We start from the raw sequence: 26,611 nt of genomic DNA, 5'->3' as shown, positions 1-26,611 counted from the left end.
TGCTAAATATAAACCTGCACAATTGCACGGCCTGTCTATAAAGTGGGTGAGTTCAATCCTGGGTTCAGTGTGGTAATAGCTTTGAGGTATGTACTTGTATGTATCTCTGTAGACCTGTATCTTTGAGAGGAAAGTTCAAACTGTTTGTGTGCTGACTGGTATGAGTGTACACCTACACCTCGGAGGATGTAGGTGTCTTGCAAAGTAGGGAGATGTGTGTATGGTATTTTCTCTGTGGTTCTTATGTCTCTTTGCAGAGCCTCGTAACAGCTACTGTTGCCATACCACACAAGCACCTTGTAAGTCACCAGCAGAACAGTAATGATACATATGATATGAGCTATTTACATTGAATTATCTTCATTGAAAGAAATGTTTTTGTTTTTGCAGCTTTCCGTACTCAATTTAACAGACATATTTTCCAACTCATAATAACCCAGTATGAGTCATCATGAATACTCTGGTTTAAGATGCGCTGTTAATCACTGAATGAACCACAGGACTGCAACGACATGGTATAGTTCTCACTCCTGTCAGACAGTGATATGCATATTTCACTACACCTACTTTTTGGGGTAACTTTGTTTCAGATCTAGCTTTTGTTAGCTATAATAACCTTGTAACCCTAAGTGTGCTGTAGATGACGCTTTTGAGTAACAAGAACACAACAAACAAGAGTGGCGTTTCGCTTGCTTGTAGCAAAACACGGGGCTCTAATGGACTTGTTCCCACAAGCTTTTTGTAACAATATAATGTGTCAGTTTTCAAACATGCGAGTGAGTCATCTTTACTAACACAGTTTTCTGTTTTCTTTCCCGCTGGGTTACGTATTACGCCATGACGTCAGCCGGGAGAGGGCGGGCGCGCCGAGGGGTGGAGGGCACTCGGAGTAGGGGTGTTGCTCGTTGAACGTCAGCTCCAACAGTTTGCGACCACCCATGTAAGTGTGAAATATATTTTTAGTCGAGTTTTTTGGGGTTGTTTTACGGTCAGTTTGTGCGTGTCTGTGATACGTTTTGGGTCTCCGTAAGAGTGTCGGTGCGGAAATTGCCTCGTATTACCAGCTCTGTGTAAGGACACACTAACGGGACTGTCAACCTGAGTCCGTTAACACACTGCTGTCGCTTACTGACAGCACTACACCGGCACTGAACTAATATTTGAACGATATTAGAAGCTTATTTTTACTTATTTACGCAAGAAACTTTGTCTCTGCGTTAAATGTTGCTCAACTCGGAATTTTTCGACTTATCTTTCGTAATGATCGCTATATATTTCATCTCCGTGATTTCTTCATTAGTGTTTGTATGTGAGCGTTATTTGTTTTTGTTTTGTTTTTTGAAGGGAGGCGGTCAATAAGAATATAATTAAATATGTGGGATACTGTAGTTTTGTACAGTAGGTTTGTCTTGTGTAGCAGGAAATAAGCAGCGTAACAGAGTTAAAAATTTCCACCTGCCATTATGGTAACATCGTATCATTTGCTTTATTGCTTGTAAAGTTGATGGTAGGATCTTAATCCCAGTTAATTAACTTTTAATTTATTATCCAGCTGTCATATTAATGCACCTCTGTGCCTTGAGATATTAGCCAGGACCTCTCACTCGATCAAATTTCAGTCAGTTTTTCTCTAATGCAGACTGATGTCCTAAAGACGTTTCATGGTCTGATAAGGATGGATATCTGTAGACTCATTAAGTCTGAAGCCTAGTATTCTTTGCAGAGGTGCATTCCCCCCCCCCTGCAGCCTATTATTATCAGTGTCTAGGAGACAGACAGAGACACCCATACACACGCACTGCACAGGCGTATACTCAGGCAGGGAGAAGCAGTGATGTGCCAAGGAAGCGTTTAGAGGATTACAGTTTCCACCTCACTTTTTGTGTTCTTTGTTGAAGACCCGTGGGGCTGATGTAGCAGGTCCTCATCTCCTCTGCAGTGAAGGAAGACCACTCCGGTGTCATTATAATGGACTGAAAGGTTTGTTTTCAAACATTTCTCATTTATACTGATAGGTGAATCTGTCTCTGCAGGGATGTAGAGGGTTGGAAGGGTTTGGTGTGACATGATGTATCCCACTATCTGTTCAGCTTACTCTGCTAAATGGCTGAGAGCTTGGCTGCCCCTTCAGGGCACTGCTAACACAGCCATTCATGTCTCACTCGGATGGTCAGACCACCACGATGACGTTGCCCTCCTCCTCCTCCTGTTCCTGCTTCACTCACATTGCGCCTTCCCTATTGGGAGCTTAGAATTTAGAGTTATTTTATGAGTTTAACATGTTTGTATTGCTTTTTTGTGTATGTGTGAGTGCGTGTGTCTTTGTGTTTATTTTTCACAATGCTTACACAATACAGCTCCTTGCCTTCTATAGATGTAAATCCTGCCTCCTCTGATCTTAGCACAGTTTAGTGTAACACCTCAGCTTAGGATGTGGTGTAGATGTGCCTATACTAGATCAGGTCACAAGATTAACACAGGCTGCTTTATTCTTGTCTGGCTGTCACAGGGGTTTATTAATTGGCTATGCATGCAGGAAGGCTGCATTTCCTACAGCAAAGCTGCAGACGTTGGATCAGAAAGATAAAATGAATTGGACTGTTGTAAAGTTATGCATGAGTGCTGTAAAGAAGAGATTTTTCTGATAGAAAAAATAAGAGGCTTTTTTGCTGTCTTGCTTTTGGTGTTGATACACTGGTGTGTAACGTCCCGTCATTTAAAAAAAAGTTTCCTTGAATGTATATGGTTCTAACTCAAATTGGATGCGATCGATAACTTAGCAAGATCAATAACTAAAATAACTTCCTGTTATATTTTAGTTATTGTTCTACATGACAGTAATACATCCACAACTGTCCCTTATTTCAATGTCATTTGTTTCTAGTTTCAGTATTGCTGTGACTGTTCTGCTGCTAAGGATTGCTCAGTCAAAAAGATAACAAAAGACACTGTGTGATTTTTGTTGTAGAGTGAAGTACCTCCACAAGTGTTTAAAACATCTTGTGTTTTAAAAGACCAAAAAAGCATATGTTAATGGTAGTCTTCAGGACTAGTTCTCCAGCCTTCTTGGATGGCATTCAAAGCTCTTTGGATGTTGGCTGCCTTTTATTCTAATCTCTGTCACGGCTATTTCACAATGCTTCAATAATGTTAAGGTCTGGGCTTGTGGGAGGCCAATCCATGACTGAAGTTCTCATTATATGTGTGTGTTGTTTTTTTTTTTAAGCCAGGTATGTGTTTACTCCATTGGCAGTGTGTTTGATATCATTGTCATGCTGATAAATAATTCTGTTGCTAATGAGATGCTTACCATATGGCATTGCACCGTACAACACTTTTCTGTATTCATAGTATCATCAATTTTAACAAAATCTCCAGCACCACTGACTGAAATGGAGTCCCAAACCATGGCAGAGACTCCACCATGTTTACAGATGGTTGATTGGCAGCTAACCCTCTCTCCTGAATGTCTATAATAACAATGACATTTTAAAAGAAAATAAAAAATTTGGATTCATCTCCCCATAAGACCTGTTGCCACTGATTTTCAGCCCAGGTGTTGTGTAATCTGGCATGCCTTAGCCTTTTCTCCCTGCTTCTCTTCCTTAAGAATGGCCTCTTGACAGCCACCCTCCCACTGACCCTTTCTGATGAGCCATTGGTCATCAGTTGATGGATCAACTGAAGGGCCAGATGTATCTCCCAGGTCCTATGTCAAGTCTTTTCTGGATTTTTTTCTTATTTCTTAAGGATGCGATTTTCAGATACTGTTTATCTGCTGTAGATAGTTTGGGCCTAAAAATCTGTCTTTTTGTCCTCCACTTATCCAGTTTCCCCAAGTGTTTTAGGGACACGGCACACAAAATGCAGAAATATGTGTAAGCTTTAAGCTAATACAGTGGGGCAAAAAAGTATTTAGTCAGCCACCGATTGTGCAAGTTCCCCCACTTAAAATGATGACAGAGGTCAGTAATTTGCACCAGAGGTACACTTCAACTGTGAGAGACAGAATGTGAAAAAAAAAATCCATGAATTCACATGGTAGGATTTGTAAAGAATTTATTCGTAAATCAGGGTGGAAAATAAGTATTTGGTCACCTCAAACAAAGAAAATCCCTGGCTCTCACAGACCTGTAACGTCTTCTGTAAGAAGCTTTTCTGTCCCCCACTCGTTACTTGTATGAATGGCACCTGTTTGACCTCATCATCTGTATAAAAGACACCTGTCCACAGCCTCAACCAGTCAGACTCCAAACTCCGCCATGGCCAAGACCAAAGAGCTTTCGAAGGACACCAGGAAAAGAATTGTAGACCTGCACCAGACTGGGAAGAGTGAATCTACAATAGGCAAGCAGCTTGGTGTGAAAAAATCAACTGTGGGAGCAATCATCAAAAAATGGAAGACATACAAGACCACTGATAATCTCCCTCAATCTGGGGCTCCACGCAAGATCTCATCCCGTGGGGTCAAAATGATCATGAGAACGGTGAGCAAAGATCCCAGAACCACACGGGGGGACCTGGTGAATGACCTGCAGAGAGCTGGGACCAAAGTAACAAAGGTCACCATCAGTAACACACTACAACGGCAGGGAATCAAATCCCGCAGTGCCAGACGTGTTCCGCTGCTGAAGCCAGTGCATGTCCAGGCCCGTCTGAAGTTTGCCAGAGAGCACATGGATGATACAGCAGATGATTGGGAGAATGTCATGGGATCAGATGAAACCAAAGTAGCCAAGTATCGTGAGATTTTGAGCCAAAACCTCCTTCCATCAGTGAGAACTTTGAAGATGAAACGAGGGTGGGTCTTCCAACATGACAATGATCCAAAACACACCGCCCGGGCAACAAAGGAGTGGCTCCGTAAGAAGCATTTGAAAGTCCTGGAGTGGCCTAGCCAGTCTCCAGACCTCAACCCCATAGAAAATCTGTGGCGGGAGTTGAAAGTCCGTGTTGCTCGGCGACAGCCCCAAAACATCACTGCTCTTGAGAAGATCTGCATGGAGGAATGGGCCAAAATACCAGCTACTGTGTGTGCAAACCTGGTAAAGACCTATAGTAAATGTTTGACCTCTGTTATTGCCAACAAAGGTTATGTTACAAAGTATTGAGTTGTATTTTTGTTATTGACCAAATACTTATTTTCCACCCTGATTTATGAATAAATTCTTTACAAATCCTACCATGTGAATTCATGGATTTTTTTTTCACATTCTGTCTCTCACAGTTGAAGTGTACCTCTGGTGCAAATTACTGACCTCTGTCATCATTTTAAGTGGGGGAACTTGCACAATCGGTGGCTGACTAAATACTTTTTTGCCCCACTGTAGCTGTTTGGAATAATCTTGGCATTGTTAGTAGATGCAACTGAAAAAACAAACACATTTGGTGTTTTTACAACAAGCTCCTAACAAAATTCTCAAAGATACAATTTTGACTCTTTTTTTAAGTTGTCTGTTATGTGTAGGCACAACACTGGTGTGGCTTATGAGTTAAGTGCTTTTTTGATGTGTAAATGATTCACAGATTAGTGTCAAGTAGCTTAACAAACAAAAACAAAGTCATTCGGGTATGAAGACTGGACTGAAAATGAGTAAAAAGCAGCCAATGTCAAAAGAAAAACTCTAAACAGCTGTCAGAAATCCTGGAGAACTGTTGCTTAAGACCACTTTAAAAATTACAGGAGAGTCTGCCTTTTTGGAAGTAAAGTAAAAAAAAAAAAGAAGTGGCTCAAGTCTTCCACAGTACTGTACATCCTTTGTAGAAAAAATATTTTTAAGTCTGTGTTTTACAGTTTCCGGGTTGTTTCCAATGTGTAAAAATAGTTAATAGTAAAAGTGTGACTAACTTCACGATTGTAGCTCAGTGCTACTATTATATGACTCATCTGTTCATAACAACCCATTGGCTAATGTAGTTAATGTTATGTTGGCGCATCCTGGTGTTATTTGTGGTCAAAACAGTCATACATGAAATAACTTTATGATGTTTAACAATGTTAAACATTGTTGTAATGGCATCATACACAAGTAAAAATGTCTGATGCCACTGACAAGGGAACACAATGAAATGACACGTTCAATTTAAGTGGAAATTTTTGGATAAATGACACAAGTCAACAAAACATAATATCTGTATCATTGTTTGTAGATATTTTTTATGTGAAAATTTTACATGCTATACCTTTAATTAAAAAATTAAAAAATTGCTACAGTGCTTGATTGAATGTGCTACTTTTATTTTGGGTGTTCTCATTTTTTGTCCCAAATCAAATACATAAGTCCGTAAATTGACCCTACATGTATGAGTACAGCGTTAGCCCTGTGCTAAGGTTGTATCTAGCAGCTCATAAGTAACTGTATATACTGTACATATAGCACTTATGTAGTTACGCTATGCCAACATTCAAATTCAAATTCAAATTTTATTTGTCACACAACAAGTTACACAGATGAGTTATGAATGGGTGCTTATGTGTTCTAGAATATTTGGCAACATTTACAATTAACTGAGCACAGAAAAAGAATTGGTGTCTGATTATTAATTGTTGCTCTCTGCTGCAGATGAATATGCTGTGCAGAAATAGTGACACACTTCAAACATAATCATTCAATTAGAAGTCTGTATAGTACCATCGGCAAGCAGGGAAATGGTGAGCAATCATGCCTTTGTTGCTGAACCTGTGTCATTCAGCTGGTGAGGGCAGCAGGACAGAAGTGTGTATTGCAAGAGGGAAATGGATGTATGCCAGGGCTGCAACTAACAACTCTATTGTTCCTTGATTAAACCTGATTAAAATTATACTTTTACTTAGTGATTTTTTGATATGTCATCTTTTGTCTAAAATCACCAACAATATATTTTATTTGTAGTAAAAAGTGATTTAGACTGACTAAGTGTTTAATCAAGTAATCAATAAAGCTGTACTCATTCATCGCGCTGCTGGTTAAGATTATCACCATTATATCTATTTGCATGATGGACTGTGTTAAAACACTAATGCTCTTCTAAAAAAATTTATATTGGGTTTATGTACCCCTAGTCAGTGTCGTTGCCAAAGGATAACTAACATAACAACAGATGCCCCATCATCTAATGTTGGCTTTGTAGCGTTGTGTTGCACAGCTTTAAGTCTCTTTGTCCCTTTTTCTAAACAGATGCATCAAAAATGATTAGTAAGGGATTCAAAAGGATTCACATAATCCCCTTTTTTCAGCCCCTTGGAGTCTAAACACTCTCAGCATCATTTGCGCAGTGATTTGGCTCTCTTCTCTCAACAACAGGTTGAGCCTTTTCTAAATACAAAGTTAGTCTCAGATAAGAAACACTATGTTTTTTTTTCCCTCTCTGTCTCATAGACCCACACTCACCCACTCTCACCCTCTTCTGCCTCCGTCTGCTGTTTGAAAGCCCACAGAGCAGCAGAGGTATCATATGCAGCTTAATGTAGATAATTTTTTTTTTACAGTAAGTCTCTGATGCTACCAGGGGTTCATGTTCAAAAATAATGCTGTAACTGTGGACGGACTGAGTTTGTTCTTCCCAGTGGGACTGACTCCCACACTTCCAGAGTGAAGGTGAAATTCCTTTATAAAGGCTGTGGTTTCTAGTGGCAACAAGCTGCCTGTTTCCCTCTGATCCCTTCCTGTTTGAAGGCAGAGGGAGAAAAGAGCCAGAGGTCACGTGGAATCACAAGAGGTTGCACTTTAAAACGTGTCTGAGGTCCTTGTTTTAATGTTAAAGGATAACTTATTTATTTTCTAAATTTCTCTTAAAGCAGTTGTTAGATACCAATCAACTTGTCCCTGTCCCAACTTAGCTAATAAACCCCATGGTGATATGTTACAGTCCCTTTTTGATAAAGTTAATCTTAAACTAGTATAAGGTTTTAGCTGTCCACATTTAAACAAATTCAGTGGACATATCGAAAGGTGTCTTTAAGTTTCCTTTCCCGTAACAGTATCCTCCTCCTGAGCACAAGTGGTGGAACGTTTTTTGTGGCATAGATTCAACAAATTTCTGTAAACATTCATTAGAAATTTTGCTTTATGTTGACATGATAGCCTCTCCAGTTGCTGCGGATTTGTCAGATGCACATCCATGATGCAAATCTCCACTTCCACCACATCCCATAGGTTCTCTGCTGGACTGAAATCTGTGACTGGGATAGCCATTCACGTACAGCAAACTCATTGTCATGTGCACAAAACCAGTTTGAGATGATTTGAGCTTTGAGACATGGCAAGTTATCCTGCTGAAAACAGCCATGACAAGATTGGTACGCTGGTTATACATAGATAGACATTTTTAGCAGCAATACTCAGGTAGTGGTGCTTCAGTAATGCTAGATTGGCATTAAGGGGCCCAAAGTATGTCAAAAAATGATATCACTGATAAAAGCCAGGACTGATGCCTGGTTTAATGTTGTTTACATCAGATTCTTACCCTACCATGTGAATGTCACAGCAGAAATCAAGAGTCATCAGACCAGGCATTTTGGTGAACCATTGTTTAAAGCAGTCTGATCATTTTTTTTCTCAGAGAACTGAGAACATTCTCTATAAACTCTAGAAATGGTTATGAGGGAGTTTCTGAAATGCTCAAACCAACCTATCGGGCACATCCAGGCTGCGTTCAAAGTCACTTAAATCACCTTTCTTACGCATTCTGATGCTCATGTTTGAAGTTGAACAACATAAGACAATATGGCCTATCTGGGTCTGGACACACACCTAATCTCAAGAGGTTCAGTTCATGGTTAAATAAGTGTTAATAAATAAAATATGGATGTTTTCCCCCCTTCTCTTCATTTTAGTTTGTTTACATCTTCTTGAATTTAGATGGCAATCATTACAAGCCTTCGTGTTAAGTTTGGAAGGTTAGGAGGGCTTTCATCTTTCAGCTTAAGTCTCCTCCTGCAGTGTAAACTTAATATTGTTGACCCACAGCCTACGCGCGGAGCCTGATGCCATGGTCAGAGTAAAAGATTCAAAGCCACGGCTTATATATGCTGATCCCCAATAACACCTCTAGTGGGCTAAAGGGTGTCTGGTTACCCGGGGCCAGAGATTTGCCTTAAGATGTGTAATAATGCAAATGGTTTCTGAATGCATAAAATTGCTCTCAGCTGTAGTGAGATGCCCTACACACTGATGACCTGGCAGATTTAGCTTTTCAGCTGCACAAAGTGTGCATTGATCCTGACATGCATTCCCCTTACCATTCCTTATGGGTGTGTGCCTTTAACACAGCCTCTGGTATGAGATTTCAGGTCATGTGTAGGTGGTTTCCAGCCTGTTGACAGCTGATGACGACCTGCCAGAGCTGAGGAAATACGAGACATGTTGGCCAAGTTGAATGTATTACTACTGTTAAACACCTATCAGGTTAGAAAGTGAAGGCCATATTATAGGGCTTGAAATATTTTACATAGATTGGAAACCGTCTTATGACAACATCTGTCTTATTAGTAAACAGCAAGAGAATGAGATCCTCAGTACCTATACTGGTTAGACACACCGGTGTTGTAGTAAATATCAGTGTGACTATCAGTGCCATGGGTGCTGTAAATAATTCATTCAGGCACTTGTTGTGGTGTTGAACACAGATGCAGAGGTGTCCCTTAAACAAGGCTTCCTCAGTAAACCTATGACATCATTCAGCATAATGTTAAACCAGCAACCTGATCATGACTCACTGCTCATCTTCAATTTTCTTCCACATCACTGCTTTGCTGCCTAGATTTGTTCATTGGCTAGCGTGGTTGTGCAAGCTATACCTCAGCGATATAATGGTATTTATGGCCCTGTACAGTCACAAAAGACCAACATAATGGCTCCCCTGTTCTTTGCTGTTCTTTTTATTTGAAGCTTTCCGCCTCACAACCTGTTACATGCTCGACTATTACCCGAATACCACCTGCTGTTTGTCGTGTTCCCGTTGTGTGTGTGTGTGCGAATGCATGTGTTGGAGGTTTTCTTTTAACATTTTCTTTTCATTTATTTTTAATAAGAGTCAGTTTGGTAACAGAGGGTTTTGTCTTTAGAAGGTATAAAAACTGCTATATTGGAGGTATTAAGGTAGATTATTAAGGTAGATTATGAAGTACACTCGATTTTGCTTTTTTTTTTTTACCATTCATTACATATTTGTGAGTAGTGTGTAAAGATTATGTTAAGTCAGTTCAATTTTATTTATGCAGCACCACATCACAACAACAGTCGCGTGAAGCTGCTTTATGACCATTAATTCAGATACAAGGTGCCATTGTCCAGTGACAGCCTCTTGTGTCATTAAGTAAACAGATAGTAACAGCAGTAACAGATGATTGCACATCTTCCTGTTTGTCCTATTCCTGGAAAGCTGAGAACAACTTTGGCACCAGAGCCTCCCGAGGGTTTCATCTTGCACAATTGGGCGTTGTGTCTGCCTTTTTAATAGAACTACCTGCTGTACACCTTCTCATTTAGACACATTGTACTGAGCACCTGGGTTGAACCTGACACGACCAGACGAAACACGCCACGGATGCCTTTGATTCAGTCGGGCCCGTTCCACTGACTGTGTAACCCTCTGTCTCTCTTTTCTCGCTTACACACTCTCTCTGTGTTGATACAAAGAGTTGTCTCTCTTATCACACTTTGTGCAGTGTGCTGAAGTCATCTCCTTCACTGTCACAGCTGACACAACTGTGCTATTCTCTGCCACCCAACCACACACACATATGCACGCACACATGAATAGAATAATGATTGTTCCTGTTTCCTGGCTATGCTGACATTATACAGCTGTTGAATGAGATATGGTCCATTTTCCATCGGTCAAATGCATCACACACAAACACACATGTAGATACATCCACTTGTACCCAGTATAATCCTTGCTATCTTTTTTTTTCCGTTGTCTTCCTTCTCTGTCTCTGTCTGATGCAAGCATGCACGCACATATTTGTCCACGCACGCAAACACAAACACCAAGCGAACTCTCTGGCCTAATTCCACTCTTATTGATGTGTGTCTGTCAGTGAAAGAGGCACAGCACAAAGAGCAGCAATGGGCCTGTATGTGTGAGCTCAGAGCGAACAAAGAGCGGTCTATTCCACGCCAGCTCTCAGACTCTTCTGGAAACACTGCATTTGCTTGTTTAAGCTATAGCCATATTTTGAGTCCACCAACTGTATGTTCAGCAATGAACAACAACATGGCTGCTTCAGTGTCAGTGAATGCGAGCCAGATTGACCTCTGCTTTGGGTTCTTCATGCACAATGTCCTGTTTAGGAACAAAATTTAACGGCAAAGTCCTCATTAAATGTCGATATTTCAATTATGGAGCTGTTGAAAAAAACATTTTTCTCACATTTTGCTTATTTGCAGATTGTCTGTTTTATCATTTAACTTTCTGTAGCTCTCAGTGTTATCGCTCTTGAGCTCCAGCCCTTTTTAAATAATATTTTTGTGTAATAATAACAATAATGGGTATCATTTTTCGCAAACTGGTGGTGAATCTGTGTTATAAAGTCATTTTGTCTGAATGATTCTGCAGCTGTTTTCTATCCAGAGCTTAAATGAACATTTACAGCACAGTATGCAATATATTGCCAAGCAGACCAACTGAACAGAGCGAAAGAGAAACTTCAATAGAAGATTATAGTTTTTTATGTGTTTATCACAATATCTTTCATTTCTTAAACTGAGTCAGGTTGAGCCGAGCTTTTTCCTCCATTTCTCCAGTTAAGCTGGCAAATGAGAAGAGGACAAATGGCAGCTCAGTGGACTGGTGTGAGACACAGTGCTGTGAACAAGAATGTGTGTGTGTATTTATGTGAGGGACTGAGTGAGGGTGACAGAGTTCCAGAGAGGCCATTGTTCATGTGGTGATTTGTGATTTACCTTTGGCAGCGTCGCAGAATCTCTGAGCAACATGCTGACTCACACAGGCTGCTGCCCCTGGTTGTCACTGACGCTGTTAATCACTGATAATCATTATTATGTGGTGAGTAATCAAAATACATATTTTCACAAACAATTTCTTGCAGTATCCTGGTCAGTATACAGTCATGAAATGAAGTAGATTATGTCAGAAGAACACAGCTGCTTTTAAAGATCCATCTGGTGTTCGTATTTTCTCTCTTCTTAAAGGTAGATTGGCAAGGCTTGCTAAAACTGAACAAAGATGCAAGCGTACGCATCAAGTCTGACAATAAAGCGTTGTCCTCTAAAGACTCCTCAAAGAGGATTTGGTGTGATTATGAAACCGCAGGCAATCAAGAAAACACCCAATCCTGCAGTTGGGATCAGCCTGGGGATGAAGAAGGGGATTTATTAATATGGATGGATGGATGGATGGGTACCGGGGTTGAAACAAGACTTCAGCTTCAGCTTCAGGATGGGATTGACTTTTATGCCTTTACTCGCAAGTTCTGAAAGAAATGTAATGCTTCATCATCAGTGATTCACACTTCCTTGTCGCTCACTGTGCCAGCGGACGATGCATGCGCGAATCTGTCTTCAAATATGCATGTATTATTGAGTATGGTGTACAGCTTCTGCATAACTTGTCACCTTCTGTGAGAAACAGCTCAGGTGGTAAGCTTGGTTGCATAGAAAACAACATATTTCGAGCACGTCATCATGTGTCTTTATTCAGTCTCATATTTAGTCTCATCATGGGAAGACTGTATCCACATGAGATCAGCTGAAGAAAGTTGCTTGTTAAGAACTGAATTCTATGATCAAATATTTATATTTTTTAATTTAATAAGAGGTGTAAAGTTAATTATTCCCGGCAGGATTGGATATTGCAATCATTTGATATTATTATGTACTATGGAATGCGTGCCAGCGTAAAAATTGTAAGTAATAAATTTAAAGACCATAGTTAGCACAACAATATTATGAGAACAGCCAGCAGCCAGCACTCAGGTGACTAAAATAAACCTGCTTAACACCCGTCTCACACTCTCTCACTCTCACTTTCTCTCTCTCTCTCTGGCAGGCAACAGTTGCACTTAACTGATTGGCACCATCCTATAACAACTCATAGCCTCCAAATTAATGATATTAGAACCCTCTGGCCTGAATCTGTCAGTCGAGCTAAGAGATAAGATTTAGGCAGAGAAAGTAAAAGCATCTGTGTGCATGCGTTTTACCTTGCTGAATTGAATGGAATGTTTTTATGTGCATGAATGCATCTTATTTTGGCAGTGACAGTGTAGCTGTTGCAAGAACTGATATGACACTTGCATGTAGCTTCATCCTCCACCCCCTTCTGTCTGTTGTGAGATGTGTGTGAGTGAATGTGTGTGCCTGTCTGATAAACCTTGCGTTATTCTTTATGGGCAGGCAGTGCAGCTAAAGGAATGATATAGTTTGGGTATATAGCTGTGCCTCCCCAGGGTTTTGAATGTTCTAGACTTGCTTGCTTGTTTTGCTGTCCTTAATGGGAGCAGCTTTTCATGCTGCAGGGAGACTCAGGCTGCCTCCCCATCTATGAGGTGATCACTGATCAACCAATAAGGTTGCTCAGGAAGACTCCTTCTATTTTAGCAGGTGTCTTCTCTGTTAGTTTTGCCAATGGCTTGTATTGTGTCAGACGGTGCAGGATATCATGCACTCTGTGACACTACTCTATATGTTGTTTCTGCTGAGGAAATCCTTATCCCTCGATACTTCCTCAGGGCAAGGAGAGAATGCCTTTGGGGATTTGAAATTACTTCCTTGAGAAGCACACAAACACATGCAAACATACAGTGTTTGCATGTGTTTGTGTCTTCTGTTCAGTGGAGCGTACATATTCACGGTAGCGGATTGGAATCAGGAAGCGGTGCTGATATTTCTTATAAGGTCAACGACTGATGATTGAAGTTCTGAATCTTAAAAATGATTCAATCTTTGGTCTTTTTCCATCTGTCCATCTTCCTCTTAGGTAACCCAGACGAGTGAGTCACATTAGAATGACAGTTTGGCTGATGGTAGGTGGGTTTTTCTTCTTCTGATGTTAGTCATCATCTTTTTTCCCCTTCTCTCACTCCTCTTTTTATCTCCTCCTTTTTTTACTATTCTGATTGCATCCCATCCAGGCTGTTTATAATCTTAACATGCACATTTATTTATTCTATATTTTTCATCTTTTTGCCTCTTTTGTGTTATTCTACTTGTGCTAGTTTAATTTACTTTATTCCTACCCAATAATTGATAATGACATATCGACATTGAAATAATATCAATTATTATCAAACACTGGAACAAAAATGTTAAGATGCAAATGTTGTGTATGTGAAAGTCAGGGTTTGCACCTGGATCTAGGTAACTTTTCATCCACTCATAATTCATCTCCTTTCTCTCTGTTAGACCAGAATGACCACTTGTTCCTGAGTCAAAGATGCATGCTCCCTTTTGGATCCCTCTGACCGCCAATGAGCTGATCCAACCCTCCCATCACAGTCCAATCACCACTTCCATTGTCCTCTGCTGATCTCTGCTGTTTTCTAGTCTTCTCCCCCTCAGTCAGTGATCTAGTCTGACCATCTGCATGCCTAACAGAGAGGAAGGGAGGCATTCGCAGGTTGTTTGATTGGACAGATTCTCCCTGCTATTCATGAAGAGTCAGCAGGACAATATGCAGCAGGGAGACAAAAGTCAAATGGAGCCAGAGGGGGTGGGACCCAGTTCAGGTTCTGTGACAAGGGGGTCACAAGGCTCAGGTTTGAAGAGGGCCTTTTCCGAGTCAGATCACCCTTCCTTGATTAAGATGAGCCAAAACGCCAGGGCGAGCATGGGGGTTCTTGGCCAGGGTTTGAAGCAGCTGTTCCAACAGCAGCGTAAACGTCTCTCCCTCTCTCGCTCCACCATCACTTCCTCATCATCCTCCTCATCTTCCTCTGTGGTGTCAGCATGTGGCACTTCCCCTTGTGCCCCCGACGATGCCTCAGGGTCTTGTTGTCCTGATTCTGACATCTTCTCTGCTCCTATGGTTCCTTCTGCAGCTGGCCAGGGCTCAGCCGCTGCAGGCATGATGAGGCGTGGGACCAGCCTGCAGAGCCGGCGAAGTAAGGGTTCTGGGTCGGGATCTGGGAGTGGAGATCGTGATCCTCTTCTGAAAGGTAGCCCTCAAGCCCCGCAACGGCGCTACACCCATGATCCGCAGCAGCATATTAGCCGCCCACGCTCCTCCTCCACCACCGATACCACACCCAGCAGCCCTGCCCCAGGATATTCCAGCGGCGATGCATTGTTTTCATCAGGTTACCAGTCCACAGAAGAGACAGACAGGGTAGGTGACAGGAGCCATTAATCATAATCACTACACAAGTTTATCGATGTGCCTCTTTTTTTCTATTCAGTAGTGTCAGACCTCATTTGTCAGTGAACTGTCAAACAAAAGCTGAGGTTCATTTTGCTGCTAATGTAAATTTTCCTGCTGTTCAACAGTGAACGCTCTGAGATGGGCCTGCTCTGATTCATTACTGCTGTTGGATTTTCCCAATGCTGACTATTGTTCTAGTAAAATTGAGCTATTATTCAAGGCCATATATCTAGCTTGCTAGCAAAACACATGCACACACGTGTAGAGTGTATATATTACGGTGTACTCCAAGGTCTGGCTAACTTTACTATCAAGAGAGACATTTTTAAGCAACTTTTGACATATTATAATAGAGGTGGCAGCCTATTAAATATAAATTAGCCCATCAACCTCAGTAATAGGAATAAATAATTTAAATCTTTTACCACATGTGATCACTCTGCAGTGGGTTGTTGCATGCATGCATTTTTAATTTAATAATATAATAACATATGTTGTGTTGCATGTGTAAAAATACAGAACTAAAGCATCAAAAAACGTTTACTTATTATGTACTTTTATTTATTTACTTATTTATTACCAACAAAACTGAACAATATCATGTATTTTTTAGCAAAGAGTCAACCTTTAAAGAAGAGTGACTATAAAGATATTATGGCCACTTTGAATCCTACCACTCGTATTTTAATATCCATCGTTTATTCGATGTACTATATTCTCCTCTCACTGAGACCTCTGAGTATGTCCTCTCCCTGGATGTGGAGCACTTGACCATGTAGAGTGGGAGTATCTATACACAAGCTTAGAATAAAATTTAATTTTGGGCCAAAATTTGATAAAATTGCTATATCTCCCCATATGGAAAATTTATATATAAATCTTATAAAGTTTGTATCTGTCTTGTGTGAAACTTGTATGAAAAGCATACAAGAGTGAAAACATGTATGTTTTGGATACTTACTAAAACAATATATGAAAGTAATGAGAAAGTGGCCACTTTCATGAGTAAATCATATAAGTTTTTACTATTTCTTTTCCATATGGGTCTGCCCTTCAGTCCATCTTTGATAAGAAAAAAAAAGCCACGTCCAGTTTTAATTTTGACTAAATTCCAGCCACAGAGCAAGCACTCCAGTAAGCCAACACAGAGGCAGTGAAAGCGAATAAATCTGTCCACGTATTGTTTGGAGTTCATATGTAAGCTGATTTGAGGTTACTGAAGTCATTTAATTGTATATAAATATATGACAGCCATGACAATTGAGGGTCATCAAAGCTAAAAGAATAAGACAATCAGGCCACAGACATATTGAGTGTGTCTTTAAAATTGGTTTGGCTGCACATTTTTGCAGTCACTTAAATGATGAATAAAAGTTCAAATGTTGAAAAAAAAAAATCCAATTAATTTCCATGTTCATATTTCTCAGTTAAAAAAATCGAAACCAAAGTGAGCCAGAAGAGATGGGCAAAAGAGCTGCATGAGCTCCAGAAAAGCAGGTTCTCCACCGCTGGTGTAGTCAGTGTTGAAATATAGGCTCAGGATTAACAATAGATACATGCCCATATGAACACAACTAGAGTGTAGCTTGTTTTAATTTAATTGTAAAAAATCATTTTCTATCATGCATCCACTTGAAGTAATAAAGGTCATAATCCAGCCTTTGTTATTTGTATACATACTTTCCAAAGTTTATCTGAAAGTAATTTTATGTGATGCAGATTAAGTATCCTCTAAAATGGGACTATTTTATGACCTGTTTGCCTCTTTGTTTTACAGCAATATAATAACTTCAGATAAACCTATAGGAATAAAGACTACTAGACTTTGTTATTCCTTTTCACTGAATGTACATGACAAAAGGTCAAGACAGCTTTCTACTTTCTGTCTTAAATAACTTCATTAGGTTGCCACCTGGATTGCTAAGCAATAACCAAAAGTTAAATCACTTTCCAACCTTATTACTGTGCTGTCTTTAAGTTCATTCACAAAAGTACTGTAAGGTGTGGCTTTTTTGAGGATTGCATGAGGAAAGGAATACTAATAATTGCTGCAATTCAGTAGTTACCAACTTCAAAATTCACCTATTAAGTAAAACTTGTGTAACAGATTTGCAATATTTTGATTGCTCTGTAACTGGATCATTAAGGGTAGACTGGTGTGACATTTCTGCAGTGTCTGTTTCTTAAACTTAAATCTTTTTCACTTTTCTATTCCACAAAAAAAGGCGATGTTGAATGACCACAAAATCTCATCCCCTAACTTTTATGTTAATTACATTGACATTGCTGTCATTGACAGTGCAAAAAGAAACAAAAAACTGCAGACCCCACAATGTGTAAGCCATTGATATTCATTTTTCTTTTCCTTTATTGGCTTGTTTTCAGCCATTTAGCTGCCGTTTCTTAATGGAAGTGCTTTTATCTTCCTAATTTGCTTGTAAAAGCTGACCTTGAGTTCTGACTTTAACCACCTTTGGTGTTCCTGACTCCAGTTGTTTCTCATTACCACTAGAGGGCGCTGTTAGATCAGCCTTCTTGCTGTGAGCAGCACTGGGCTTGGTTCATGTGCTGGGAGTGTTTGCTTTATGAGCTCATGTTTGTTGTAGACCAGACTGATCCTTTTGGTTAATGAAGTAAGCCATGCCAAGAAAAAGCATCAATGTGTCATAGACAGAAGGACATCTGGCTATCTGGCTTTTAATCCAGTGGTGGGGAGTAAGTCTAAACCAGTGGGCCTTGATATCCCCATTAAGCGGCAGGCTATAATGTGTGAGCTAAATTTAGTAAAGCCCTCTCCTCTTTCTTCATCTGTAAAACCAAGTATACTTCATTCCTGCATGAATGACCTCACCTTGAGTGACAGAGCAAGGCTGAGAGCCAGTCATCTGTGCTCCATTAGTCTTGCTGCTATGATGGACGACCATCAACCTTTCTGAGTTCTGCTGCTTGACCTTGGCAGAGGTTATAACCTGTCTGGCTCTTCTCTTAACTACCATCATAGTCATGTCTCCACACTACAACACAGCAATGCAATTAAGGTTATCGAGCGGTCGCCGTGGTTACCCTGAAACTTGCTTTCTTGGGACTACGCCCTGCTTAGGTTGTCATAGTAACAGCGTGGTTGACCTTGGAGGTGTGTGAGGTCTGCTGCTAGTGGAGGTTGAGTGTTGCATCAAGAATGATGGATGTTCAGTGAACGATCAATTTTCTTCATTGATCGTCGCACTTCTTTTTTCTTTCTTGCTTTCTCCCTTTCTGAACCCCCCCCCCCAATCGCCCCTCATTATTCCTCTGTCTTTCCCTCCCTGTCCCCCTCCTCTGTCCCTGGAGAGAGTTAATACAGATAGTCAGCTGGTCCCTCCTCCTTCTCCTTCTCCTCCTCCTCCTCTCCAATCTCCCCCTCCTTCCTCTCATCCTCTGCCACCACCTTCGCTTCACCCCACCCTTCAGCCTACTGACAGGAAGCAGGAGGCAACCTTGCCTTGTCCTAGATGAGTGAGAGCTGTGTGTGAATCACTCCTGTGTTCAGAAGAGGATGTGGAGGGTTGTGTGCATGTGTGAACGTAAGACCTCATTTCATCTGCGTTCCAGATTCTCTGAGTGTGTGTGTGTATATTTATTGAAAATCCTTTGTGTATAGACAGCCATGTGGTGTGAGTATTTTATCTGAGTGACTGTATCTTGTGAGAGAAAGAGAGTTGCTCAGGGGATCACTGTGAATATGAGCAGAGGGCAACACGGCTGAGCTGTTATTATCTCCTTTTGCTCTCCCTCCCTTTTTTTCACCCCCCTCCCCACTTGTGTTTGCATAGTAGATGACTAAAGCGGTGTGGACTACAAATGTGTGTGCACATGGATCTTTGGAGAGGATGGTAGCATGTGTGCCTTTGGCATGAGTGTGGAGTGTACTATGTGAGGCGGTGTGTACTTTGGTAGGATATCAGCAGAGAGGAGTAGAACAGGGAATCCAGCTGTGGGTCCGTCACTCAGGCAGTCAGGATGGTGCAGCGCTTCAGTCTTCGTAGACAGTACTCCAAGGTAAGCTTAAACACACTTGGCTTGTTTAGTCACTAAAACCATGTGTCTTCCTGTCTCCATGCTACAGATCCATTCACAGCTGAACTTGTGTCATGCATTACCATTTTTCCATCTCTCTTCCTTTCTTTATCTTCCTGCTATTTGATAATATGCCAGAAACTGGGGATTCTTTGAGTTTTGTTCAGAAGAGCAGTCAAAATGAACAAACTGACTCTGTTATTATGTGCAGAAGCAGTTCATGATTAAGTATAAAGCATTGTTTGCTCACTTCTTTGATACCAGCAGTCTTTATAGTAAACTGATTTTCTTTTGATCCTTCATTCCCTGTTAAGCAATTCAGCCCATCAGTGTGATCAGTGTTTCACTTTATCTTCGCTCTTGTTAAACAGTAACTCATTCTCCAGTGGTGAGATTGGTAGCATGAAGTCGACTGGCGCCGTTACAGAGGGATGTAATTATTGGTAAATGTTGTGTTTGATTATTGCTTATTAGGGAGCATTTATGACTCACTTACAATAACACTCTGTTGGCTGTGCTCTAAAACTGACTATGGGTTTAATGTATCTCTCCCCTGATGCCAGTGCTGTTAAACTGAGTAGAAGGCTTGTGTTGGAAATCAGCAGCAGGTCCATTAAAAGCCTGCTGTTCTGCAGGTGGTGCTCAGCCTGTGAGCTATAATTACAATTAACTGCTGATTAATTGATTGACTGATTACACCCATACCATTTGTTCTTAACACCATGTTATAAGACTGTCAGATGCTCATGTGCTAAGAAATGTCAGCGTGTACATGCGCAAATGCTCCGGGCAGACAGATGCACGGTGTCACTTTTAGAAAGACTAGAACCCAGAGTAATAGAGTATAATCTGGTCTACATCCTATTCAAAGAGAGACAAAGTGATAGTGTAGGAGTAAAAAGATATAGAACGTGAAAGGCTACAGGGTGCGAAATGCTCAGCTTCAGGAAGGCTGACTCATTTTGGACAGGAACTGGTGAGGGACAGCCAAGTAGACTCTGGTGTGATATGAGCTACAGAGAAGAAATAAAAACACCAGCCAAACCTTAAGGCTACTTCTCTCACACTAAGAGTTTTGTATCTGAGAGAGATGAAGCAGTCTTTGTCTTGGGAGATCATAATCTCCTCCAGGGCCTGTCTGCGAAGGCTCACTATCCGCATCCCATCCAAAAGTGGGCTGTCGGGAAATACTGTAAAGGAAAGAGGTCGGGTAGGTGACCCCTTCTCTTTCCCTTAAGCCACGTCTCCACATGCACACCTGTGTTCCTGTTCATCCTTTGTCTTCTGTTGTTTATCTTTTTATTTTGGCATGCTGTGCTCTGTAGAAAAGCCACAAATCAGTTTTATAATTTGCTGATTCAAACTGAAAATGCACTCAAATGTGTGTCTTGTTATAGCTGTATCGTAAGATAAGATGTACTTTTTTTTAGTAAGTTATTTCGTTATTAAATGGTTTAAATTAACTTATTATATTAAATTGAGTATATTTTACATTTGTTTTGAATTTAATACAAAAATTTTGATCCCGTTGTAATTATCAGTAACAATTTGACTGAAAGCTAAACATGAATCTCAGAATATATGCAGCTCTTTTGCCTTAGTGACAACATTTTCTCAGGCTGGCAGGGACACTGTGAGCTTGTTGATAAATGTTTTCCTAACATGATATGACAGTGTTGTCTTGTCTGTCTTTCTCAGTCTCATCCTATCCATCCATTTTAGCCAGTTGAAGGTCGCTGGGGGGCTGAAGCCTATCCCAGCTGTCATGGGGTGAAAGGTGGGGTACACCCTGGTCAGATCACCACTATATCATAGGGCCAACACACACAGATAGACAATTATTAGCACTCGCAGTTACACCAGTTTACTTAACATACATGTCTTTGGGCTATGGCAGGAATCCGGAGTACCCAGAGAGAACCAGGAACAGGGAGAACATGAAAACTCCACACAGAACAGCCCAGCTGGCTGGTGGATTTGAACCCAGCCAGACCACCAGAAGCCTTGTTAATCTCTGCAGCACTGTCCCCATGTGCTCAGATAAATATTCAGTGGGGTTAAGGTCCAGTGTCCTTGATTCTCCTGGCTTTATTTAATTGTTACAAAGCTTTGAGTCATGTTAGCCTTCATAATCGTGTTGTATGAATCTTTCTCTAAAAGGATGGATGCACCAGAGGATGTAGCATCTCCGAAGCACAGGTTGCTCTTTCTACTTAGTCAGATTGTCATTGATTGAGTCATGTAATCAACTCCAGACTAAAACGCCCCAACAGTGATTCTTTATGTATTGATAGTATCATTGTCTCTCATTACATTTACCAGTATCACCTTTTCCATTCAAACACTGTGAAATGCAGGCACATTTTAGCATGAGGTTTTGCTATTTCTTTTTTTTTTACTCTCCTGAGATACAGTTTAGAAATAGCTGCTCCTGCTCTGAGCTTCTTTTGTTGTTGAGTCTATAGTATCTAGTATATATAGCTTCTTCAATATGATCAGAGACAAATTGGTCTGTGACTAGCAGCCAGTGTAGGAATCCTAATATGGGAGATACATGGTACATGATGAATCCATCTAGGTGTCTGATGACTCTACAGTTTTTGGATGCATTGGTTGGAGGATGTGTTCAAATACCTGCCCACCAACTGCAGTATCTTAGGGTTGTGGGCAGCTCTGTGGCCTGGTGTGAACAAAACTGTCTGCAACTTAGCGTCACAAAATAACAGACCTGAGGGTGGGTTGGAGATCCAAAAAGTCTCCATTACTCCTCTTTTAATAATGAAAGAGTTTATTCTTTTCTTTGTGGAGAATCTGGTCCTTCTGTAGTCTATAGGGCACATGTGCTAAAATCTGAGGGTGAATAATTATTGGCTTTTTAAATCTTTTAAGTTTTTAAACAGTGTTTTTATTCCTGATCTCCTAAGTGTTGTAGCCATTTTCAGTGTGTTTTCTGTGGTCAGGTTGTTAATGATGTCTGGCAAAGAATAGATGTTTATGTAATAGCTTCATTTGGGCTCCCGGGTCACATAGCCTATTCAAGGAAGTCGCAAATGCACTGATTGAATAGAGGAAGTGACAGATTTTCATCTATATGTGGATCTCTCTGTTTGTGGTCATATACATGTTTTACTCTTTCTGTGCTGTCTTTCTTTTGAACCTTTCATTTAGTGCACTAGAAATTTGTAAGTGCTTAAAGATTCAAATTAAACTCCTATGTCTTTTTTTCAAACATTTTATTGCTGCTAAAACAAGTCTAACAATTATTTGTTTTCTGTTAATTAGCTGATATCATGCATTTTAGCTTCTTAAATCAAAAGTAGTCATCAAAATTAAACTAATTGAAAAATCCATAGCAGCTACTCGCTTTCACACTTCAATTATGCATTTATGATTGGTAATTTTAACAGCTGCCCCTAATAGGACTGCTTTTTAGAAAGTGTTTGTTAAAAGCAATGACTTGTTAAAGAAGGGTTTGATTTTTGTGTGTTGTTGTGGCAGTGTTTAAGAGAAAAGCAGAGGGGAGAAGTGTCGGTGGAAGGAACCGAACTTCACCTGGTCCCCCGAGGCTTGTTCTGTCCCTGTTACTTTAACATCCCCATCACTGCACTCCCATCGTCTCTCACCTCCTCAGGCTATTGGCTGTGTGTTGATGAAAGCGTTTTTGACCTTTGCATCAGGACAGAACAGCTCATCCTAGAACTATTTTAGTGACATTGAGTTTTTTTGAAATCTGCAAAAGACAAGCATGATGTCTCGCTTACCCAGAGTGCTGATGCAAATGAATGCTAAAGTCTTAACAAACCCATGCCACAGCAGATTGCCCTTTAGTCACATAAAGACAGAAACAGAAGCAGGCAGTCAGACTCGTGTATAATCAAACAACTGAGTTTCGATTGACTTTTAGCAAAGAGAGAGAGAGCGCGTGTGTGTGTTTGTGTGGAGGCAGGGGAGAGCCACGGGGATGATGAAGCATGTGCTCTTAGTACACACTGGAGGTGATCTCATCTCAGCCTGTTCACTAACCACCAGCCTGTAGCAAATTGGTTTTCAGGCTCTATCTGTGTGTTTGTGTGTGTGCTGTCAGTGCACCATCATGACTATGCGGTTGTTGACTGAAATTAGGATGCAGCATAAAGCAATCAGTTGGCAGCTTGTGATGTTGTTGACTTTCGGGCAGACACTGAAATTTGTTCTCAAATGCTTCTGTCTTCCTTAACTTTCTCCTCCTAGCATTGTAGGGGAAAGTTTTCATTCCTGTCATCATCTTTCACTCTTCTTTTTTCGCTTATCTATGAAAACAAAGTCTTCTCTTTTGTTCATGTAAGTGTGTAAATATTGCCTTGTCTACTTTTTCTGAGACCATTGAGTTCGACTAAAACATCAGTGATGTGTTTCTGTCGTGGTTGATTTAAATTCTATACTGTGGCTGATCATTGATCACTTAAGCAAACACTAATATCAACAGTAGATTTAATACAATGGATGCTCTGTTCTTTATCACATCTTGTTTTGAGCTCTCGCATTACTTGTATTACTTGCTTGCTGTGACTTTTGTGTGTCTGTGCAAGTATTTGATGTGTTTGCTCAAATAAGCATCCAATTTAATCAAGTTCTTCACCACTACAAGACACCAGAACATTTTCAGTGCTTTACTTGGCTGATAAATGTAATTCTTTGGCAAGATATTTACTCATCTGGTGTTTTGGTGTTTCCAGAGATTGCAGTAAGGTCTCCCCCACTTCTTGACACTTTGGCAAATTTGGAGTCTATAATGACCTGCCAACCAGTAAGTGTTATGACATATCATACCCTATCCCACGTGGATGCTTTGTAAAGATTACTGGTAGAAGTAATGAAGTATGATTAGAAGAATTTGTGTCCAATTTTTGCAGCACAGTATGAGGTAAGGTCACCATTTCAAATTTAGCCAAAGATATATTTAGAGATATTTCAAACTGTCATCTTGGACTGCCCAAAATCATGCAATATACATGTCCGTTTGCGGATGTGTGGGCAAATGTTCTACATTCATTTGATTTCTCCTTTTATGCAACTACCTGTAGTTCTCTATTTATTTTTCAGACTCTGAGATTTCTACACTTGTGGGAAATCTCATGCGGTTTCCTCCAGCATCTAAAATTAAACCCAAAGTTTCCTTGCTGAACAAGCATGTGAATCTGCTACACTGCTTGTTACTCATGTGTCACACTTCCTCAGCAGCTTTTCTGACTTCACTGTTTTGATCTCCACACCCCCCTTTACCTTGTCACTGTTTTCCTTGTTTCATGTCTTAGAGGCAGTCCTTCTTAAGCGCTCACTCTCTCGGGCTTCCTCTCATCTGTGTCCAGTGCTCAGACAGTGTAGCCAGTTACCCATCTCCATGGTAACAGGGTGATGTTCAAAGAGGTTCGCAGCAGCTTTGCTCAGCTGAATGCTTGCAGGTTTGCTGTCAGATCCCACAGCCACCTCATCTGCTTGTGTAGTGTAACACCTTCCTAGAGGAGAGTGAAGTGCTCCCTAAAATTAGACTCCTGTGCAGTTTTCCAGATCTTCCAATCTAATGTTGTACACTATGTAAATAAGCACTTTCTTGTCATGTGGAATGGCATCATATCGCTTGTTCGCTTATATCCTATTGCTTATGATTATTTCCTGTTTTCATTCTCTTTTAATGTAAAATTGAAATTTGGCAGTTAGAATAAATTACTTGTATTAGGCAATTTACCAGACCCCAGCTGGAGTTCTTTACAGTAAATGTCTAACTCTAGAGTAGATTTCGTGCTTAGGCTTTAGTATGCAATGTGTGCATACATATGCACTGTGTGTGTGTGTTTCTGTGTTTTCCTTTGTGTGTGCTTGAACTCTACACCTCTCTGTTTGTGTTCCCTTTGAAGCATATCCTCAACCTGTTTAATTAAGCTCTTGAATATTCATGTAGTTGTACATATAGGCCAACGCCTTTTTCCGGTCCCGCATGCTGTTAGTATTCACAACACTAGTCTGGCTCTCATGCTCACAGCAAAGGTTAACAGTTAATGAATAAAATGTCATTTTATGTGTGAAATTCTTGTTGAAACGTCCCTCCAGATGTTATGGTGTGAAAGGAAGAAAACAGGAAAGACCTCTGTGTTGAGCTGGGGTAGGGGAATGTTTGAAACACTGATGCAATGGTGTATGCGTAAAGGTCGATGTTGATCAGAAAGATGGATAGACTTTTGGAGAAAAGAAGAAAATCTCTGAGGTTCTTTTTTTTTCTCTCAGTTCCCTCTTAGTTTTCTAATCTGGGTCTGAATGAGGAAGAAGTCTGCTGTGCCTTCTTTGCCTATTCTATTAATAGACAACTGTCTGAACCAGTGTTAACCAAGTTCACTTTCAAGTGCGTCTGAATGATGTTATTTATCTATAGCCCCCCCCCCCCCCGAAATATATATTTATGCAATTTTTAAGGTTTCCATAATCTTGTGTGTTACTAGACCTCTTTGTCTCTTGTGAAAAAGACGCAATTGAAAGTAGCTTTTGTTAGACCTCTTTATTAGAGCTTTTCCAGAGATGAATTGCATTTTTATGTTTAATTATGTGGTCGCTTGAGTACACCGCCACCCCCTCTTAAAATAATATGATTTAACTTTAACCATATTTTTTTTAAAAAATGTTTTAATTGGGTGTCTGTGCATGAGGTCACGTGCATATATGTGCACATGTCAGCAAGAAGTCTCCGTGGGTCATCGTTTGTGTATTTATTTTTGTCCTGCAGCTGGTTCTTCCTCTTTGGCCTCATGTGAGTATATGTGACACTAGTGTGGGCACGCATGTGTGTCTTTGTTGTTTTCTCAGCCGTTCCAAGGTTGCTACATACTTGGTCAGTCACTCGCTGAGAATATTTGGGTCAACCTTAACCTACATGTCTGTTCCCCGGACACCGTCCTCTGTCCCAGTCCATCTTTAGTGTGCACACTGCTTGCTTTCATTTATCCAGCTGCCAGTATTAGCTCTGAATTTGATTTCCTTCAGCTTGGTCGTCAAAATAAACTAGCTGCATCTATCTGATGAAGTGTTTTCTTTAGTTTTCTGCTCCTTATTCAGATAGACCAGCGGATTGTTTTCAAAGGGAAATTGCTCATTCTGAGAGATGGAGAGCAGAGAAACAGACTCAGAGAGGTCGTGCTCTGCATCCCTGCCACTCCCTGTGCAGTCTATATCATTTGCCTGACTGTTGAATTATGGATGAAACTATTTATCGCTGAGCTCAGCT

At 40.5% G+C, this 26,611-nt stretch overlaps 1 protein-coding gene across 13 annotated transcripts in view; it reads left to right on the top strand.

Annotated features, from left to right (window-relative positions):
• The first annotated feature begins 895 nt into the window (after window positions 1–895).
• tmcc1a (transmembrane and coiled-coil domain family 1a) overlaps window positions 896–26,611 on the top strand; it is a 48,118-nt gene continuing 22,402 nt past the window's right edge. The window contains exons 1-4 of one of the 13 annotated variants that reach the window (XM_085146562.1): window positions 896–940; window positions 1,899–1,980; window positions 13,924–13,973; window positions 14,984–15,270. In XM_085146562.1, coding sequence (XP_085002688.1) covers window positions 13,952–13,973; window positions 14,984–15,270 — 309 coding nt within the window. In that variant the 5' untranslated portion in view covers window positions 896–940; window positions 1,899–1,980; window positions 13,924–13,951. The other 12 variants (XM_085146553.1, XM_085146554.1, XM_085146564.1 and 9 more) reach the window with 12 other exon arrangements.

Source organism: Neolamprologus multifasciatus, chromosome 20 (genome assembly GCF_963576455.1).
Source record: "Neolamprologus multifasciatus chromosome 20, fNeoMul1.2, whole genome shotgun sequence".
NCBI lineage: Eukaryota > Metazoa > Chordata > Actinopteri > Cichliformes > Cichlidae > Neolamprologus > Neolamprologus multifasciatus.
The sequence above is the reverse complement of the archived record's forward strand: the minus strand, read 5'-3'. Positions and strand labels throughout refer to the sequence as shown.